Source organism: Sphaeramia orbicularis, chromosome 18 (assembly GCF_902148855.1).
Source record: "Sphaeramia orbicularis chromosome 18, fSphaOr1.1, whole genome shotgun sequence".
Classification (NCBI taxonomy): domain Eukaryota; kingdom Metazoa; phylum Chordata; class Actinopteri; order Kurtiformes; family Apogonidae; genus Sphaeramia; species Sphaeramia orbicularis.
Window position 1 is genome coordinate 27,628,726 of NC_043974.1, and position 21,744 is coordinate 27,650,469.

Consider the following 21,744-nt stretch of genomic DNA (forward strand, 5'->3'; position numbering starts at 1 on the left):
TGATAATCCACCAGGGGGGAGGAATTCGTTCACCAGAGGCCATTCCAGTGACACTACAGGACTGTCATTAATGAGGAAGGAGGCAGAACTTCGCCAATTTTGAAAAGGAATTACCACTTTGTTAGACATGTTTGTGTTATATTAAGCTTTTGTTTGTTCGAAAATATATTTGAGCATTGAGACCCGATGTATCAAATATGATATAAAACTGAAACTCACATGGAAATTGATATTTGAAAAAAAAAATTTTTTTGAGGTGTTCAGAAGGACCAATAAAGGCTCCAGTTTCAAAGAACTGGAATTTTCTGTCAGTGATTTAATGGTTCAGGCCTACAGGGTTAAATATCTTTAATAATAATGTTTCTTTACAAATGTTCACATGTATGGAGATTATTATTAGTAAACATGGACATCATTGCAGCGTCACAATGCTTCCTTTCTTTAGAACAGCACATGCAACCCTCCAATGTATCTGTAACGAACATTTGAAAAAGAAAAAAAAAAAACTGAATGCCTGTATTTGTTTGCATATGTCTATGTATGAAAATGATTAAAATAGTGTTCTTATTGTAGGTCAGGGGATGAATCTAATGCTTATCGAGGATGTGTCATAACCCACTCCACCCCTGTCAGTCTTTGTTCATCAGCTGGATTAACATAGTGGTTTGAAGTTGATGAAACATACATTTTCAGATTTCATTTGCAGTTGTGTAAGAACTAGGCAGAAAATTTACTTTACCTCACAATGTTTTTTACTTCAATATTGAATCTGTATCAATAAGAGGCATCCTCCAGGGCTGAAAAGTGAAGCCAACGTTCAAGTGTCAAAACATGTATTAACATGAAGTGCCGCAGGGGCCTGGATCCTAAAGCAGGCCAATCCCCACAGGCCAACTTTACAGCACAAATAAACATGTTTGCAGCCTGGTGTTGATCTTAATAGTTAATTTCCTCCTCTCTGAAAGCTGCTGAGGGTGGAGGAGGAACAGGAGGGGGGAATTACTGCATAACTAACACATTTAGATAAGATTAAGGCTGGGGTTCACAGGTGAGTCTTTTGATTTAAACTTGTTTTTCTTCCTGACAGGCATCTCTGCTCTAGTTGTACTTGAGGACTTAGATTAAATAGGCCATCAGAGGAGTCTGTCCCAACGTTTATTGATACTTAATAACAAAAGTGGCAGTCCACAAACCAAAGGGTGGTGGACTGATATTCATCATGTAGGAATAAACACTGAAATGACTGATTGACTTGACACTGTAACACACCCCATTTTACAACCATATTTACCCATAATGCTCATGGAATGTTACTTCATGGCAAAAGACAAATAACCTTTAGGGAACATTCCAAACAATTATCGCAATTAATATGTATTCCCTAAAAACATGTTTACTGCTTACATAGGTAAAAGGTATAGTGCTGAAGGAGTCATATTGAAGTCGACAATAGACAAGAATTGACTTGGTTAACAAAGAAAATGCTCAGATTACTGATGATTTTGACATGTTTTTCCTCATTACAGTATACAAATAAAAATAGTAAAAGACAAAGTAAAAGACTCATCTTACACCTTTAACACTAGGGATACACAAGAATAATTGAATAGTTAATACAGTAAGTGTAGATGACTAATTTTATTTGATATGAGGGTGAGAGGAATAGTAGTAGTATTAGTATCGTTATTATTACCCGGCCCCCTGAAAGGAAGGCAAGGGGTATTGTTGTTGGTTCAGTTTGTTTGTTTGTTTGTTTGTTAATACTTCAGCAGCAAAACTATTGGTTGAATTCATCCCAGATTTGGTTTATACAATTCCAGTGTTCCAGAATAGATCATTACATTTTGAGAAATGTAGGTCAAAGTTTGCTTTTTTTTTTTTTTCATGAATTTTTAAAATCTTTTTTTTTTTTTTTTCCCCCATTTACTTATAGTGAAATTTCATACATCTGTAGCAGCAAAACTATTGGTTGAATTCATACCAGATTGAGTTTATAGATTGCCAGTGACCCAGAATATATGTGATTACATTTTGGGAGAACTACACAGGAAAAATTAGTGAGCATTTTTTACAGAGTCAAAAGTATTTTCCTCAAAAAAAAAAGAGTAAATTTGCTTCTATATTGAGTTTGGAGAGCTCTACCCAAAGAGTAGCTTTTACTCTTTTTAGAGAGGGACCAAATGTCATCTGAGTAGAGTCAAATTTTCTTCAATTTGAGTAAATTTTACATAGGTTAATTTCCTTTGTAGGTCAATGTTCCAACTTTTTATCAGTTTTTTAAATATTTTTTTTCTCCCATTTACTTATAATGGGCGAAATTTCAAATGTCTATAAAAACATCAATTTTGTTTCCATTTACTTCAAACTTGGCACATATATAGAGGCAACTGATATGCTGACATCAGCACGTGAATTGACATAATGACATCAGCCGGCCAAAATAAGCTGCAATATGTGCGAGGGGTGGGGTTTGTTGTGTCTGGCACCACTTCTTATTACCTCCGCCAAGGAGGTTATGTTTTTGTCAGCGTTTATTTGTCTGTGTCCAAGATAACTTAAAAAGTTATTGACGGATTTGGATGAAATTTTCAGGAAATGTTGATACTGGCACAAGAAACAAATGATTAAATTTTGGTGGTGATTGGGGGGTGGGGTGGGGGGGCACTGATCTGCCTTGGCGGAGGTCTGCGCTCTCCGAGTGTTTTTCTCGTTGTTATATTGGTTTGGAAGGAGGGCATGTGTTAATTTACAACATAACTAATCTACTTAAATCGCCTTTATTATTATTTGATTGTATTTGACTAAAATAGCCATCCCTATTTGATACAGTTCCTGTCTGTGTTATTTAAATAGGAATCCAAAATATCACAGTTCACATCTGGACAATCGCAGCCTTTTGCTGATATTATATTTTCCATTTGATTAATCGTGCAGCTCTAGGTTATGAATAACATAAATGGTATGTTCCGCCCCACTGAAGCTGAATACACATATGAACAGTAGATTAATAGGTAGACATCACTGTAAAATAAATACAATGGAATCAAAACTTACTTGAAAATGAATATATTTGGCTTTATTATTCCACTTTAACCTACATTCCACTGTAGATAAATATGTTTCGAAAGCATGCAGGCTAAAACCTGCACGGGTGAAAATCTGCTCCAGGTGAAGGTCGCTTTCCTGGAGGCGCAGCTGTCACCCTACCTGCGCCCATAGGTGGCAGCGGTACGGAGCTGCGCAGCTGCGGTGCGTCTGCGCTTCACTCAGTGCGTCCACGGAGCGCGCACGGCTATTAAACTGGATTGTTTGCGCTCGAGGAGACAGTGTTGATCACCCGGTCAGTGGGGAGAAGAGTGTCCGTGGATAACATCAGCATGTCTGTGGAAAAACTGGACAAGAGGAAGACCATAGACCTGAGGAAGAAGTTCATTGGGTGAGATTTGGCTTTTTTACTGTATGAGCTGAGAAAGTTTCCGAGGAGATGACAGTTTGTAAAAAAAAAAAAAAAAAAAAGTAGCTTCTCTGAAACACTCTGCATGTAAGTGGCAGAGCTGAAAAATGTGAACTTGTTTTGCTTGTAGGCAGAGTGCTTGACTTGTCTGTGGAAGTGTATTTATGTGCAATATTCTCCTACTGTTTTTTCTGCAAATATATGTCTGTCTTATCACACTGAAAATCTCTGTGCGTAGACTCTCTCTTTTTTTTCTCTTTCTCTCTCTTTCTCTCTCTTTAGGCCCTCTTGTAAGATTTTCTTCAGCCATGACCCTATCAAGATTGTTCAAGCGAAAGGCCAGTACATGTATGATGAAAAAGGCCAACGCTACTTGGACTGCATCAACAACGTGGCCCATGGTAAATACATTTGAACTTCATCTTCATTGACTTAACTCTTATTTGCACCAAATTGTGTAAGAACTGCAGTCAAATTTGCACTCCAATCCAGAAGTGCTGTGTTTTATTCTCTGTTTTTACTTGGATACATGAGAAGAATGACTTAAAAAAAAAGGGGGAAAAAATGTAGATGTATTTGTGGGGATGCCACCTGGATTGGGGTGGGGGTGGGGGGTGGGCAAGGCCTTAATGATGTAAATGTTGTTATGGAAAAATGATGAAGTTGTTTAAGAAAAAAAAAAAAACCTGCTAACCCACACCTAATCACGACTGACTGGTTTCCCTTTAATTTCATCACAAACCCTTTATTATGTGCCTAAAGCCAGTTGTTATTACATGTTTCTTCTCACCACAAATGACAGTCAGACTAATTTAGGACTTACTGTAAAACCTGTTTGTCCCCTGAACATGATGACTGTTTCTAATCCTGTGAACATCCCTTTCCTTTCCTTTCCTTTATTTTTTTTTTTTATTATTTATTTTTTTCAGTGGGCCACTGTCACCCAGATGTGGTGAAAGCAGGCGCTCAACAGATGGAACTCCTCAACACAAACTCACGTTTCTTGCATGACAACCTTGTTCTATATGCTCAAAGGCTGCAGGCCACGCTACCTGACAAACTGTCTGTCTGCTACTTTGTCAACTCCGGGTATGTTTGCCTGCTCTCACATGCATAATCATGCTACACAAACCCTGATGTAGATTTGCCCGACTGGATTTTACACTTAGGTGTGGATTATTTGTTTATCTTCAGACACAGTGAGAGAATAGTTGCAGTCATGCCTTTGGATTTTTTCTTATATTTAGTGAAATTACTGTGTTAAAACTATTCTGCAAAAGAAGATAAATTGTTATAATCCATACATGTATGACTAACTGTGTAATAATCCACATTGTAATACAGTTGTTGATGCTGACATGTTTAGAACTACACAAGTGCAGCAAGGGAGTGACTGTATTATGCTTTCCAGTAACACCCAAAAGTTGAAACACCTGTTCAGCATTCCTGAGAAGTGAACAGAATACTAGGGTGATATATCTTTGTTTTGAGATCTTGCGTACATTTTCATCTTGGCGTCTGACTGACAATGCCAGTGTTACTTATTTACACACCAATACCAGAGTTTTTCTGCGTGAACAGGAATTATCTAGTCGGCAGAAGATAACCACAACACACCTAATGTTTGTAGATGATTTATTTGCGAAAGGGAAATAAATCCTTTGACGTCTTTATCAGCTCCTTGATAAACCTGACCAAGATGAAACTACTTACATATGTTTTGTAAGGTCTGTATCTATACAGTTCAGATAAGATATGAGGAAAGTCTTTTATATGGACAATGTTATTAGTAAGAATGACTGTTCTAGGGCACTGTTAAATATAAATGAGTCAATTTATGTTTATGTTAAGCATGCAACTAGGGATTATTTTCAATGTTTGTAATTTTTTCTACAAAGTGAATTATTCTTCAGTTGATAAAACATCAGAAAATGATGAAAAAGTGTGTGTGATGTCCGGTTAAAATCCTAAATATATTCAGTTTTGATCAAAAAGGAGGAAATAAACCAAGAATATTCCCTTTTAAAAAAAATAATAATAATAATCTTTTTGTTAGGACACATTTTCAGGATACATATCCTTTCAGCACAAGTATAAACATGTACAATTTTCCAGTATTCCAAAAACCAACCAACAACAAACAAAAACTTAAACTAAAAAAAAAAGGATAAATATAGAAAATATTCCCATTTAAGAATATTTCAGTTTGTCATATTTCATATAAATTCCTCAAACGGATTATAGATGATGAAAATACTTCCATGTATTGAAAACAGCAGTCAGATGCATGCACCTATAATTAAGCTTTAACTGTAAATTTAATGACATCAAATATATAAAACGTGTCACCCCATCCATCCACATATTGAGAAGTAAAACATCAAACAGTGTCTGACGTTCTAATGTTATCCATGGCTTCACCTGTGTGTTTTATGGTGACTGAGTAACTCGAAGTAACCCTTGCACCTTTGAACTTCAGCTCCGAAGCCAATGACCTGGCTCTCCGTCTGGCATGGCAGTACACAGGGCACAAAGATATCATCACCCTTGAAAAGTAAGTGTGACCACCAAAAATTACAGGGACTGTCTGCGATGTAATAGATGTAATTTGTAGTGAGAATAGGTATGTTTCTGAGAAATCTCTGCACAAATAAACAGGAAGCAGGTGCATTGGATTAACATTGTACATGTAGACAATGAGAAAAAGCTTCAGTCTTAAAACATTGTATTAACTCGTAAAGACCCAGGGTTTCTTTTGTGGCAGTTTCTATATGATTTTTTTCCTCTGAATTTGCCCCTTCTGAAGTGATTGTTCACCATTTATAGTAATTATATCCTCTGTGTTTTGCATTGTTTCAGTGAAAATCATGTATTTTCCTATATTTAATTCACGATCATGTAGCTGTTCATAAAAGTTCAGACTGAAATTGAGGGTTATTACCTCCGCCAAGGAGGTTATGTTTTTGCCAGGGTTTGTTTGTTTGTCTGTTTGTCTGTTTGTTTGTTTGTTACCTCCGCCAAGGAGGTTATGTTTTTGCCAGGGTTTGTTTGTTTGTTTGTTTGTTTGTTTGTCTGTCCATTAGTGTGCAACATAACTCAAAAAGTTATGGACAGATTTGGATGAAATTTTCAGGGTTTGTCGGAAATGGGATAAGGAAGAAATGATTAAATTTTGGTGGTGATCGGGGGTGGGGGGGCCCACGGGGGGGGGCGCAGACCAGAAAATTTCATCAAAATCTGTCCATAACTTTTTGAGTTATATTGCACACTAACGGACAGACAAACAGACAGACAGACAAACAAACCCTGGCAAAAACATAACCTCCTTGGCATGGGGGGGCCCACAGGGGGGGCCACTGATCAGCCTTGGCAGAGGTCTGCGCTCTCCGAGTGCTTCTAGTTTGTTTGTTTGTTTGTTTGTTTGTTTGTTTGTCTGTCCGTTAGTGTGCAACATAACTCAAAAAGTTATGGACAGATTTGGATGAAATTTTCAGGGTTTGTTGGAAATGGGATAAGGAAGAAATGATTAAATTTTGGTGGTGATCGGGGGGGCCTATGGGGGGGGCCACTGATCAGCCTTGGCGGAGGTCTGCGCTCTCCGAGTGCTTCTAGTTATATCAGAAACAGAGGAAACTTTAGAAAAAAGTGACTTTTTCAACAAAATCTATCATTAACTGAACAGAAAACAAGCATCTCCATCCACTGTCATTGATCCAACTCCATGGGTTTTACTTGTGAACCAATGTTGTGGAAGATAATGGTGTTTCCGCAGTAACTACGGGTCATATCTGATGACCATGAAAAGATGACAAACTGTATTTTACACCAATTATTGACATGGATTGATAGGATTAGTGGATCAGCAGGTGTTAAATAGTTTAGATCAGTAGATGTTTTAAGTTAAAGGTGGATGTTTGGGTCTTTATGGGTTAAAATTTGACCAAAAAAAGCAATAATACTGAGAGTACTGACTTTTGAGTGCAATAAAAAAATGGTTTATTTTACATAAATGCATGATGTGAAACGACAGTTTTAACCCACAGAGACCCAAACAGTCACCAGTGACACAAACCACGTACAGATATAAACTGTTTAATATATGTTGATGCATTAATCCTATTAATCCATGGAAATAATTCATGTAAAATGCAGTTGGTTGTCCTTTCATGGTCGTCAGATATGACCCATTTGGATGTTCAGAGGTTTCGTAGTTACCATGGAAACACCATCATCTTCTACAACATTGATTCACCAGGAAAACCCATGGAGTTGGATCAATGACAGTGGATGGAGACACTGGGTTTATGTTCAGTTTACGATATATTTTTTCTTCCATTTTATTGGTTTCTGATATAACCCTCAACTTTAATTTTAGCTTTTATGAACATCCACATGATCAGTGAATTAAATACAGGAAAATACCTGACTGTCACTGAAAATTTTAAAATACGGAGCATAATATGAAAACAAATGTTGACAAACCACTTAAGTAAAATATCAGAAAAATAGAGAAAAATTAATGAGAACTGCCACAAAAGTAGCACTGGTTCGTTATGGGTTAAAGTTGCAAAGGTAGTTCCTCTGATGACTCATCATTGTTTGACTGTTTGGTCCATTGTCGTGTATTGACCACACAATGACGCAATGACATCCATGTGCGTTGTGTGTTTGCAGTGCGTACCACGGCCACGTCTCGTCGCTTATTGACATCAGCCCGTATAAGTTCCACCAGCTGTCGGACGTTGAGCAGAATCCATCTGTCCATGTGGTGAGTGCTTTTTGTCTCTGCTTGCACTCTATTAAAACACCATGACTCAGCTGGCTCTGCCGGACCCTGGCAGGCTGCTGAGTGTTCACCACTGCAAATGTAGCAGGACATAAGTGTTTCTGCACATGGGTGGGAAAAGAAACAGTGAAACAGTAAGAAAAAGTGTAAGAAAGAGTGCTGTTATTCCAAAAATGCAAGACCAGAACACTGAAATAAAGTATTGCTAAAGTAAGTGGGATAGTCATTATAATAAAGGCATAGGTTTTAGGTTTCCCTTCATTTCTCAACCCTATGGTGGCACAATGACAAGCATAAATAAAAAACAAACTGTTGCACCTCTGTGTCAGGTTGCGCAATATGTGCACATTAACATGAGGTATAGTTACACTCTCTTCTTAACCGCTGCTTAAAAAGTACGTTAGGTATGAAGCAGCAATTTTAACACCAAGAAGTGCTGCCAGAAATGTGCACAGACATGTTGTCATATGTCAGTTTAATGGAACTCATGTCTTGTTTTTCTAGGTTATGTTACACAATAAAAACATATTCCTGCAATGGCTGCATTCAGGTAACTGATAGAGGATTGTAAGATGAGTCTCTTTTTTTTAGGCATTTGATCAAATTCTTAGGACATAATAATAATAATAATAATAATAATAATAATAATAATAATAATAATAATACATCTTGTATGGCGCTTTTTTGGACACTCAAAGATGCTTCACAAACAAAACAAAAAGAACAAAGGCAATAAAGATGCTCAAGAAAATGCAAGTTTTAACAGGTGAGTTTTGAGTAGTGATTTGAAGTTTTGTGTTGAGTCCGAGTTCCCGATGTTTTGTGGGAGTGAGTTCCATAGGGTGATGATGGAGTAGCTTTTCTAGTTTGTGATATAAAATGAATTTAAGTAATGTCTTAAGTCATGTATTAATGCATGCATTTGTTAAACATAGACACTAAAGGATGCTGCATTTCAAATGTAATCTAACTTATGCATATTGGCCTTAACAGGGTTCTACAGTCGCGGAAAAAGTTATTAGACCACCAAAAGTATACAGAAACAAAAGATACATAACAAATAAGAACATAAAAGATGATATAAATGACAATTTTATAGTAAAAATTGAATATTTTCAGACAGATTATGGCTGATTTTAAAATAGTTTCACTTCTTACTTTAAACTGCTCTTGCTTTTATAAGATGACACTTGTTTCATATGTTAATACATGTGGAAATCCATTGTGTGGGACTATGGCACTGTTAATAAGTGAGCTGCAGCGTCATGACCTGCTGTGGAATGTGTTGAAGGTTTGATCAGTGTTGAATGTCTCATTTTTTTGTCAAGATAGCTTAAACACAATGAACTGAAAAACTGACTAAACTTAAACCCTGTGAACACCATACAGTCACGGAAAAAATGATTAGACCATCAAAAGTCATCAAAAACAATGGTTATGCAATCAAGTACTAACTCCAATGTGTATCATGTGACTAAAACAGACAGAAAAGAAAACACGGAATGCCTAAAAGCACTGTTTTTGGCAGTACAATGACATAGATATTGATGTATACTGACAGTCAATAGAAACTTTGAGGTAGAAATGTCTGCATATTTCTACTTGTAGGGGGGTTGTAATTATTCATTGTGGATTTATTGATGACTTAGTGCTCGGGTAGTTGAGATAATGATGAGCTGTCATGTTGTCACGGTTCATCACACATGGGTTGGTCTCTTTGCAAAAGTGGACCAAATACACATTTAGCAGTACTCAGTGGGTATCTGCACAATTTAAGGATTGGTTTTGAAGACCTAAATAAAGGCCCAAAAAAGGTCACCATTGTTAGTTCAGTGAATGGCATCATGCCACGTCTATCACGTGAACGTCCCCGGGAACTGGGTATGGTGGAGGCCGGTTTGAGCTACAGTGATATAGCCAGGCCTATGTATGGGCTGTTCCCAACCCACAATCAGAAACCTGGTTGAACGCCACAACATGACAGGCTCTGTTGACGACAGACTGCATCCAGGGCGAGAGAGAGTGACCACCCCCAGCCAGGACCGCTACATCCGGTATTGACTGTTGTGACTTTGTGTTTGGCAGGTGCCATTTTCTTTTGTTAAGTTTTTTGTTTTGAAATTATTCTTGAAACTTTAGATTTTTGTTTCTGTATGCCAATATCCTAAACAAATGATTCATATGAAAAAATTCCAGTTTAGGGTTTCAAAATAAAAATTATGTTGGAAAATATGGTCTCAAAGTTTTCATTGACTGTGAGAGTAAGAACTGAAGTGATTTTGGTTATTATCAAGAAAACCATGGAAAATGGATAGATATCAGCTCTGAAATTAAACTCTTATGAGCTATTTTTGTTATCATTGTATTTGTCCGAAAAAATGTACCTTTAGTTGTACCAGGCATTAAAATGAACAAGAAATTAAAGAAAACGAGGGTGGTCTAATAATTCTTTCCAAGACTGTACATAGTATTGGCATTCCAAGTCACATACCAGAACACACTGAAACCAAAGTATATATTTATATATAAAATATAAAGCTCTTTGTTTACACACATCTGTATTATGGTGTCATCAAGTTTTCTTCTTCAAATAAAATATTTTCATTGCCACGACTTTCTTTGACTTTAAAAGTTGTTTCTTAATGGTTCTCGTTCCATCTGTTCACTTTCTGATGCTTTGTTCAAAGGCCCTGTGGTGTTAGTTTTCCTCACTACTCCCTCTAGTGGTCACATAAATCCCCTGGCCCTTTGTTGTGAATACATTCAGTTAACTCTTTAAAACCTGACGTGTCATGGCAGACACACCCTGCACATATGCAGTTTGGATGGCTGTAACTCTGTCACTGTTTGTGCAATTGGAAAAATTCCAACAGTTTCTGAAACCTGAGACGTTGCACTTTATAGGATTTATTGGATCATTACAGTAATTTTACTCATGCCTGTGTTAGAAGCTGGAGAATAAGTAGATTTAGCAGAATTATAGCAAGCAGAAAATTGTAAATGATTGCTAGATTTTGAAAGATCTGAAAAAAAGTGCTTTGAAAAATGGGCAAACGGACTCACTCACAGCATATTATCTAACCTTTTTATCGTCAAAATAAGAAAAAAAGTTCAGGTGGACCATTTTAGGCTTAGGGTTTATTATATCTCAACAATCCAATACATTGGCATCTTCAGCAGAACTTCAGAACTCTTTATTTCAAACACTCTGATGATAATTTCAGGTAATTTGTTTTTATATTTGAAGGTAGAAATGCCACATATAGCTCCGTTAAGCTTCCTCTGTTCTTACCCTAAATCGTTTAAAAATAGCCTTTAAGATAACATTACATGATGCATAGTATAAGAAATTATTGTGACAACTGAAAAAATACTGACTGCTCTGTTATACCATTCCAACATAAGTGTCACATGCTTGAGTTGAGGTCAGGGTAGTTTGGAAGTGTGAATATTTCATTTTTTTGCCGACTTGCTGAACCAACATTTTCTAGGAATAGCCCAAGTGGAAATGTAAACATAAAGATACCAGACTGATTATTCTGAGAACTTTGCTTGGCAGCTCTGAAACATAGAAGCCTGTTTATCACAGATATGTACAAACAGCCTTATATTAGCCCAGGCAGTGGTGGCCAAGTAATTCAACACAGTGTGTTCGACCACAATGCGTTGTTTTGTTAAAATTATAGCTTTTATGTGTTTAAAATGAAAATGATCTGAGCTGTGTCCATCAACCAATGTGTTTACTGTGCTCTCAAAACCCTCTGGCATCTGAATCTGCTTCTTATCACCTCAACATTTTTTCCATTATACAGGCTGCAAGCCCAGATGTGTACAGAGGCAAATACAGAGCAGACCACCCTGATCCTGCCAAAGCATATGCTGGTGAAGTCAAAGATATAATCCACAAAGTCCAGGACAAAGGAGGCAAGGTACAGCTTATTTTCATATTTGTGATGCTGTAGCAAGAGTGTAATTTATGGCATGGGTTGAATTAAAGGTTCAGTGTGTAACATTTACCCACATATGCCCACCTATGGTTTTCAGATGGGTTTTTTTGTTAAATATTAGCATTTTTATTCAGGAGATATTGACTCTGGTCCAGTAAAATACTATCATAATAACCATTAAATAATGAAAACTGTACATTTGTCTCTTTGTTTTAGTTTTAAAACAGTAAAATTACACAAAAATGTTTACATTTACAGACTAGTCTTTAACAAAAAATGTGAATATTTGAAATGTCTTAATAGAAGTACAATTCATAGATGTAAACATTTTCATTACGGAATTTACTTTTTTCACTCAGAAGTTATTATTCTATTATTTATACTATTTTACTGGTCCGGCCCACTTTATACCATATTAGGCTGGATGTGGCCCCTGAACTAAAACGAGTTTGATACCCCTGCTCTATAAAATGGAAAATAAGGCTACTCCTGCTCCATTTAGAGATTCAAACATCTCAAGGGTGACACGGTGGTGCAATAGATAGCACTCATGCCTCACAGCAAGAAGGTCCTGGGTACGATTCCAGCACCAGTTTGCATGGGTTCTCTCCGGATACTCCAGCTTCCTCCCACCATCCAAAGACATGCACTGATAGGTTAATCGGTTAACCTGAATTGCCCATAGGTGTGAATGTTACAATGCTTGGTTGTTTGTCTCTATATGTCAACCTTGCAATGAACTGGGACATGTCCAGGGTGTACCCCACCTTTGCCCATAAGTAGCTGGGATAGGCTCCAGCGACCCCCATGACCCTAGTGAGGATAAAGCACGGTTCAGAAAATGAATGAATGAACATCTCATTTTATGGTAAAGATAACACAGCAAAACTCATTTTTGTGTTATCATGGAAAATATAAGTCTGAACAATATATTCAGTCCCAATCCCCGTAAATCTTACACACTGGACCTTTAATTCCTCTTTATTAAGGTTTGGCTTTTTTAGGAACTGGGTAGAGACTGTCAAAATGTTTTGCACTGTGTATGTAAATATATTACTGTGAGGGCAAACTGGAATATCAAGTACATATAATCAACACAGCAGTGTTTACTGTGCAATGCCATGTAATTATTGAACCAATTTCTTAACAGGCTGAAGGCTACGACAGTGCCAACTGGCATGTCATGTGCCATTCTCCATGTGTACACACTGATTTCGTTTTCCCCTATTTTCTCTTTCCTTGTATCTCTCACTTCCCAGGTTCAGTCCAAGGACTGGTGCTTTTACAGTCAAGTCCCAGAACATCCCTTTGTGTAGGGACTCCTTTTGTCCAAACTTGTTGGGTTTAGTCCATTGTTCAAAGGTGAAACCCAAGGATATGTCTGTACTTAAAAGGTGACGGTTTCCAGCCCAGGGAATGTGCACAATGGACATTTGTACAGACACAGTATGAAAGAGACAAATCTACAGGTCAAAGATGCCAGGACTCCTCCTCTTCTTCCTTTAGCAGTCTAACTTTGACACAATCTAATATGTGTTTCTGTTATGCAGATTGCTGCTTTTATTGCTGAGTCATTGCAGAGCTGTGGCGGACAGGTCATTCCCCCCGCGGGTTACTTCCAGCAAGTAGCAGAGTATGTACCAGAGCCCATGATATTTACACATTGAAGGGATTTTTGAAGTTGTTTTTGTGGATCAGATTAGAATTTTTTTTTTTGACGTTTATGACACATTTTTCTGAATTCCCTTGTCTCTCTGCAGACATGTTCGAAAAGCAGGAGGCGTTTTCATTGCTGATGAGGTCCAAGTGGGCTTTGGCCGTGTTGGTACTCACTTCTGGGCGTTCCAGCTTCAGGGAGACGACTTTGTGCCCGACATTGTTACAATGGGAAAGCCTATTGGTAACGGTCACCCCATGTCATGTGTGGTCACAACGAAAGAAGTGGCACAGGCCTTCATGTCATCTGGAATGGAGTATTTCAATACAGTAAGAACACTAGGATTCTGATGGAACAAAATGATAAGTTTTTCTGCACAGTCCCTCAATAAATGTTAAGTATATGATTGAAGAATTTCTGTAAATTCTTATGTTTGAGCAACATACAGAATACATAGATGTTTTATGTTTGCTTTTCCTTATACACTTACCAGAAGTAGCACTGACTGACCTCATCCTTAACATTAAATATCTGTCCATGTTTGCAAAGAACATTGATGCATCTGTTTTCTACATCATGCTGGTTTCTACAAAAGTCTTTTTTTCTTTGCCAGTCTTACACACAGTTATTACCTGTCAACAAAGTACACTGAAAGCTATTTTTTGTATGCGTATTGAGGTTATTATTTGTCTCCTGGATACACTGATTACAACTTACAAGAACCTCTAAGAATTTTATCTTTTTCTATGTAAATATGATAAATCCCAAAACTAGATAAAGGGAACCCAGTTAAATAAATTACATTTCATTTATTTCTAGTGGAAAATTATCTACTTTAAATATTTCTGTCATTTAATCTAATTTTAACCCATAAAGACCCAAACAGCCACTGGTGACCAAGACCATTTACTGATGTAAACTGCTTAAAACCTGTTGATCCGCTAATCCCATCAATACATGTAAATGATTGTTTTAAAATACAGTTATTCATCTTTTCATGGTCATCAGATATGATTCATTTTGATGTTCAGAGGCTCGAAACACCGTCAACTTCTACAACATTGATTCATCAGTAACACCCATGGAGTGTGATAAATGATAGTAGATGGAGACACTTGTTTTTATGTTCAGTTTATGATATATTTTACTGAAAAAGTCAGTTTTCTCCATTTTGATATCACAACCTTTGAATTTACTCAGAGCTTTTATGAACATCTACATGATCAGTGAATTAAATAAAGGAGAATACATGATTTACACTGAAAAAACTCAAAATAAAGAGGATAATATTATAAGAAATGGCAATAAAACATTTAAGATCAGTTAAATATAGAGGAAAATTTAATTTAGGAGCTACCACAAAAGTAGCACTGGGTCTTTATGGGTTAAGACCCTGCCTCTGTTGTAGGTCCTATTAAAAAACCCTGTCAGAAACAGCATGAACTACTTCGTCTTCTGTCTTAGGACCATTTCCTGAGTCAACCCCCAAGAGCAACATGCAGCATCCTTGAACAACCCAGCAGCAGATTTCACATGTGGTGTGAGCCTATCCTTGGTGTAACAGTTCCTCTTTGTATGGGTTTTGAATTTCTCAGTTTGGTGGTAACCCGGTCTCATGCGCCATCGGTCTGGCAGTCCTAGACGTGATTGTGAAAGAGGATCTCCAGGGTAATGCATTGCGTGTGGGGGGATACCTAACCAATCTGCTGGAAAAACAGAAAGACAAGCACCCACTGATCGGGGATATCAGGTACACACAGTTACAGTATGGCGCACAGTGTTGCAGCTTAATCACATCGAACACAGAATCAAAACTATTGTGTCTAACTTCTTTGCAGTTGCACTTGTTTTCCTAGTGACGTGATGCAGATGTGGATTTGACTCTGTACATCTAGGGTGACTAATGCAAATGTCATTCTATTCTGCAGGGGTCGTGGCCTTTTTGTTGGGTTGGAGCTTGTAAAAGATAGGTGCAAGCTCACTCCTGCTACAGCAGAGGCCCAAGAAATCATATATCAGTAAGTGGAAATGTGAGATTTGACATTTGTTTCATGTTGCAGTACTATTTTTAAGAACAATCCGCAGTGATAACTTACAATACACCAAACTCAGGTTTCTATCAGTTATACAACTGGTAAGGAAGAAAAGTCATGCAACACCATCAAGGTTTGACGTCAGATCAAAATGTTTGTTGTGTAACTTAGAATTTTTGACCTAGATTTTGTGACAATAGAACAAAAACAATCAAAAGGCTGCATCCCATCAAGGCATACGGATTTGTATTCCCTACTTCTGAGCATGCCGTCTCACAAACAAAGATTATTGGACACAGATTTTTTTACTATAAGACTAGAACAGGTGCACCACAGGGTTCTATTCTTGGCCCACTTCTTTTATTGTTTATACCCACATGACTTACCACACTGCTCTTAATTGTAATATCATTTATAGTCTGTAATAACGTGGTCTGAAAAATAATGTTTTACACCCAACAGTGTCTGTTTGCTTTTCCTCCAAGACTCAATCCTTAATAAAAAGCCAGTGAGTTAAATCTAAAGAATAATGGACAATGTATTTAACAGTTTTCAGAAGTAAAATACATAATTTTGACCAAAGTATGAAACAGTCGTGTTGTCATGAATAACTCAGTTTTTCATGTTCGATTGTATTTTATTATTTATTATTACCCTGCCCCCCCCCCACCCAAGGGGAGGCAAGGAGTATTGTTTTTGGTTTGGTTTGTTACCTCCACCAAGGACGGTGGAGGTTATGTTTTCATCAGGGTTTGTTTGTTTGTTTGTTTTGGGGGGGGCTGATCTGCCTTGGTGTAGGTCTATGCTCTCTGAGAGCTTTTCTAGTTTGTTTCTTTGTTTCTTAACACTCTAGCAGCAAAACTGCTGGTTGAATTCATACCAAATTGGGTTTATAGACCACCAGTGACACAGAATACATGTGATTACATTTTGGGAAACGTAGGTCAAAGTTTTAATTTTTGATGAATTTTTAAAATCTTTTTTCTTCTCCCATTTACTTATATTGGGCAACATTTTAAATGTCTATAAAAATATCAGTTTTGATTCAATTTACTTCAAACTTGCCACATATACAGTGAGGTTGATCCATGGTGAAGATGTTCAGATTGTGGATTCATACAAATATGTTGGCACTGTTTTTGATTATAAGCTCAGGTCTGGTGCCAATATTGAATCTGTGGTTAAGACGGGTCAACAGAGAATCCATCTGATGAGGAGACTGAACTCTTTTAATGTCAGTGAGAAGATCTTAAGGAACTTTTATTGTTCATTCATTGAAGGCCTTTTTAACATGCTGTTTTATCTGTTGGTTTAACATGGTTTACCTCTGAAAGACAAGAACAGCCTGCACGCCATTGTAAAAACATGATCATCAGAGTCAGACTAAGAGACTTGTCTTCCCTCTGGGAGCTTTTTAATATTAGCAGAACCAACAGGGTCTTTTAGTCTTTTAGCCCGCATTGGTATTTATTACCTCTGCCAAGGAGGTTATGTTTTCATTGGGGTCTGTCTGTCTGTCTGTCTGTCTGTCTGTCTGTCTGTCTGTCTGTCTGTCTGTCTGTCTGTTTGTTTGTTAACAAGTTATGGATGGATTTTGATGGAATTTTCAGGAAATGTTGATGCTGGCACAAAGAAAAAAATGATTAAATTTTGATGGTGATGGGGGGGGCTGATCTGCCTTGGCGGAGGTCTGCGCTCTCCGAGTCCTTATCTAGTTAATTATTTATTGTTGATTATTTAATGCATCAGTTTGTAGTTGCCTTCCAATGATCTTGCATTGGCATACTGGTTCATGTTTGTCACACTGCACTTTGAATGTTGACCAATGTCTGTGGTAAGGTGCAAATGAATTGCCCGTATGGGATAAATAAAGTTTTCTGAATCTGAATATATAGAGGCAATTGCTATGCTGACTTCATCACATACATATACATGAAGACATCAGGTGGATCCATGCCAAAAAATGGGGTTAGTTGTGTCTGGCACCACTTGTTTATGTATGCATTTCATCAAGTTTTTATCTTGTGTTTTCTGTACTTTGTCTCCAGTTAGGGACAGACATTGCAAATGATCCTATAGATATAGATACTGTAGTCTGTGGCAAGGATCTATGCTACATAGTGCTATACAAATAAACACTAAATAAACATGCATGAGAAAAAAACGTTAATGGTATTAGTTTCACCTCACACAAAAATGTCTAATCTTACACTTTTGTCCTAGACTAAAGGAACAGCACATCCTTCTTAGTGCCGACGGACCCCATCGTAACGTGCTCAAATTCAAGCCCCCGATGTGTTTCAGCACGGAGGATGTTGACTTGGTAGTGGATAAAATCGACCACATTCTCACAGGTATTTAACATCACCCATTATTTATTTGTCTGTGGCACTGACCTCTTTCTGTCGGTGTCATCTATTATTAAGAAGCATCAAGGTGTGTAATGATAGCCTGCGATACCTGAAAGAGCTCTTTGTCGTGTGTGTCTTTTTACAGAACTTGAAGAAGCACTGGGTTTGAAGTTTCCCGACAAACTGAATGTAGAAAATGACGGAAGTAAAAGAAAGGTAAGTCTGACTCAGCTTTCAGTTCACGTGCCTGTTCAGAAAATCAGAACCAAAACCAAATACACCAACATTTTTCTGTGTTCAACCTCACTGATTTCCTTTATTATTCTGTTTTTTTTTTTCTCCAAGCTTCCCAGTGATGAAAATGAACATCTGTGTCACAGTGGCTTAATATACACCAAAGGGAATAATCCAGGAGTCACTAAACAAACCAAACGTCTTAAGACATAATACTGCATATGAATGGAATCTGCCCTGACATGACCCACCACTTTCCTTGAACAAATACTCTCATACAGGGTGGAAAACTCTGAAATGTCAGTATTATGAAAAACTTGACATACTCACAAAACCTGAATACCCTCTCAGGTATTAAACATTACATCTAGTGAGTGTGACTTTAGCATAAAGTCCATGTTTAATATGGCTTTACTATGGTGCAGAAACTATCAAATCTATATCGACTATCAAATCTAGCTTTTCTAATAAGCATTTTTGATTTTTGCCAAAATATATTTGACAATGACTTTCAGGGAGTTTTGATTTTAAAATTAAAATGTCAATATATTTTGCCTTTTTATTCACTTTGTTTTGTGTCTTTTCTCAGTGTAATTGTAAATATAAAATCATGTGTACAAATTGCAGTTATGGAATAATCCTGTTGTGCTAAATAAAAGGTTATATGATGCTTGGTTGATGCATATAAGGTTAGATCCTCTGTGTTGTAAAAGAGGATCTAATAATGTTGTTAATAATGTTATTTCAGAAATGTCCTCATGAAGTTGAAAAGTAGCTATACCAAGTGCTCAAAGGTCCAAAAACAACTCATCTCATCCCACTCTACCTCAGCCAAACAAACATACACATTGTTTGACAAGTCTGCAATTATTTACCAATGTCCTCATGTTCTTTAATAACCTGTTTGGAGATGGTTTGCATAAGTTGTGCTCGGATCGAGACAAGCCATGAGATGCACTAGAAAGGAAAATAAAAGTGAAACAGCATGTCCAGATAGTGTTAATAATGAGATAGTATTAATAAAAGATAAGACAGCTGGAGTACTGGACACATGACAGTAAGGTGTTACTTAATGAAATAGTGCCTTCTAGTGACTCAGCCTTGAACAACATCTAAATGATTTGACAGTGTTACCAAGTCTGCTTAGGAGCTCATATATTTTCAAGCAACAGTAAAATTTGAAAAAGATGAAGAACAGAGTGGGTGAAGGAAGTGAATGTGGAAAAAAAAAATGTGACTTTTGACATAGACCAAATGCACTGCTGTTTGAAGGATGAATGTGTAACTTGTAAAACATGTATGCTAGATGGCATAACTGATGTGTGACAGTTATAATTGCAGCACTTGCAGCAGTGGCTGTGACAATGAAATTTCAATTTAATAAATGATAATAAAAAAAAGGAAATGTTGAAATTGGCCCTATCTTTCTCTGTATCTGTTTTTTTTTCTCCTCTGTGTTGTGAAATGAGAACAAACAAATCAAATAGCAGCAACCAAATCTTGAGAAAAGTCCAAGATACAGCTTTTAATATGTTTAAGTGATTTCACTTCTGCACTGGATTCTGCATTTCTACTGTTTGAAATGGAATGCATTAGTTTTAGTACCTATGATAATGACATAGTTAAACAAAAAAACATAGTGGGTCCGGTTTTAAGATTAAAAGTGTAATATAAGCGCAATTGTTCAGAGTGTAAACTTCTGAGATGCCCCTCATTTCAATATTGTAAAGCAGTGGTTCTCAAACTTTTTACATAGGAGTACCCTCTGAAATATACTTTTTTAGACAAGTACCCCCAAGTCTTGCTTCAGCAATTTTGATTGAAAAAAATTTGGCAAAATTTGTTCCTGTGCCAAAGGTGTCTGTTTATAGTTTCAAAACTTTGTAAAAAAAACAAAACAACAACAACAACAACAAAAAAAAAACATATAGCCTATTTAACTGTAATAAATTAAAAAAAAATAACATTCTTTAAAGTAAATTTGGTGTGCAAAATATAAACTGAAAAGTGCCATCTTTCATTGATAAGAAACATAAATAAACTGGTCATTAATTAATAAATGAACCTTTCGTCAACAAAAAATAATTACTTAGCTACTCAAATATACTCATTTGGAATAATATGCAATACAAATGTTATTAAAATGTTACCAAAGCTTAAACAAGATGATTGATAATAAAACTATTACATGAATGTATGTATTGTGTTTTATATTTCAGCATTAATTCTCATTATTTATGTTGTATTCAGTACATGATGACTTATTTCATGTATTTTTCCAAAAATTTTCAAGTACCCCCTGGGCTTCTTTCAAGTACCCCTGGGGGTATGTGTACCCCACTTAGGGAACCCCTGTTGTAAAGAAACTCTTGCTTATTAGAACTATAATGCCACCTTCTGGGCAGAAAATCATATTATTAAACCAATGTCTGCAAGCACACATTCTATGCACTACTTCATGTGCTGGAGCCAAACCAACTATGGATGCAGGGGATTAGCCTGTACTTCAGTATCAGCCAATATCAATCTGCATATAAGATGTCTTTTCACAGATGGCAGTGGGAGATATTTATCTGTCATGTTGTATTAAAGGAGCTTTATGTAGTACTACTACTTTTAAACATTCAAATGTGATGCAAAAATATGAAAGTATTGAGAATAAAGACTCCTGAAGTTATGCCAAAGATGCCAATGTATTGGACTTTAGAGTCAAACAAGATGATAAAGTGTTAAAAGCTAAAAACACTGTTCTAAATCAAAAGAAAGGAGTTTGATGCTGAAACTGCAGCATTTGTTCTAAATGCATGAGTTTGATTATGAGGTTTATAAAGGTATAAATTATGTGATGTTATCATCTTTGCTAAGTTGGCTGTTTGTGGACCCACAGCTCAGATTAAACTGTGACAGTTGTCACTTGGTTTGGACAGTTTTGAATAGATCTGTAGTGCTGCTACTGACAACATAAACCAGAAAAAAAAAAGAGGTGATTTGCAGTTTTCCTGTGGCCGTTTTATGTCTAACACAGGGCTAAGCTAACAGAGCTATAATGTAAACTATCAACACAAGCAGTAACCAGTGTGAGGATTGTAAGATAGTGTTATTTTAACTGGCCGTTAAAATAACCCATTGTTCCTTCCAGTTTGTCATTATAATGTGCTGTGCTGATAGAAATCCCAGTGACAATATATTGTTCATTATATTTGATTTAACATTTTGGCTTCTTATTCCCAGTAGGCACAACAGTTTTAGTATAGACAATTGGCACAGGGACTTTCTGGACCT

General features: G+C 36.8%; 1 protein-coding gene across 1 annotated transcript; it reads left to right on the top strand.

Moving 5' to 3' along the window:
- Positions 1-3,309: 3,309 nt before the first annotated feature.
- On the top strand, positions 3,310-19,797 carry etnppl (ethanolamine-phosphate phospho-lyase). The gene is made up of 13 exons (XM_030161672.1): positions 3,310-3,436; positions 3,737-3,855; positions 4,384-4,543; positions 5,934-6,008; positions 8,129-8,222; positions 12,053-12,169; positions 13,738-13,820; positions 13,948-14,173; positions 15,440-15,594; positions 15,773-15,862; positions 18,101-18,231; positions 18,374-18,444; positions 18,574-19,797. Exons 1-13 carry the CDS (start codon positions 3,378-3,380, stop codon positions 18,673-18,675), a joined length of 1,482 nt encoding a protein of 493 aa, XP_030017532.1. The 5' UTR covers positions 3,310-3,377; the 3' UTR covers positions 18,676-19,797.
- Positions 19,798-21,744: the final 1,947 nt, after the last annotated feature.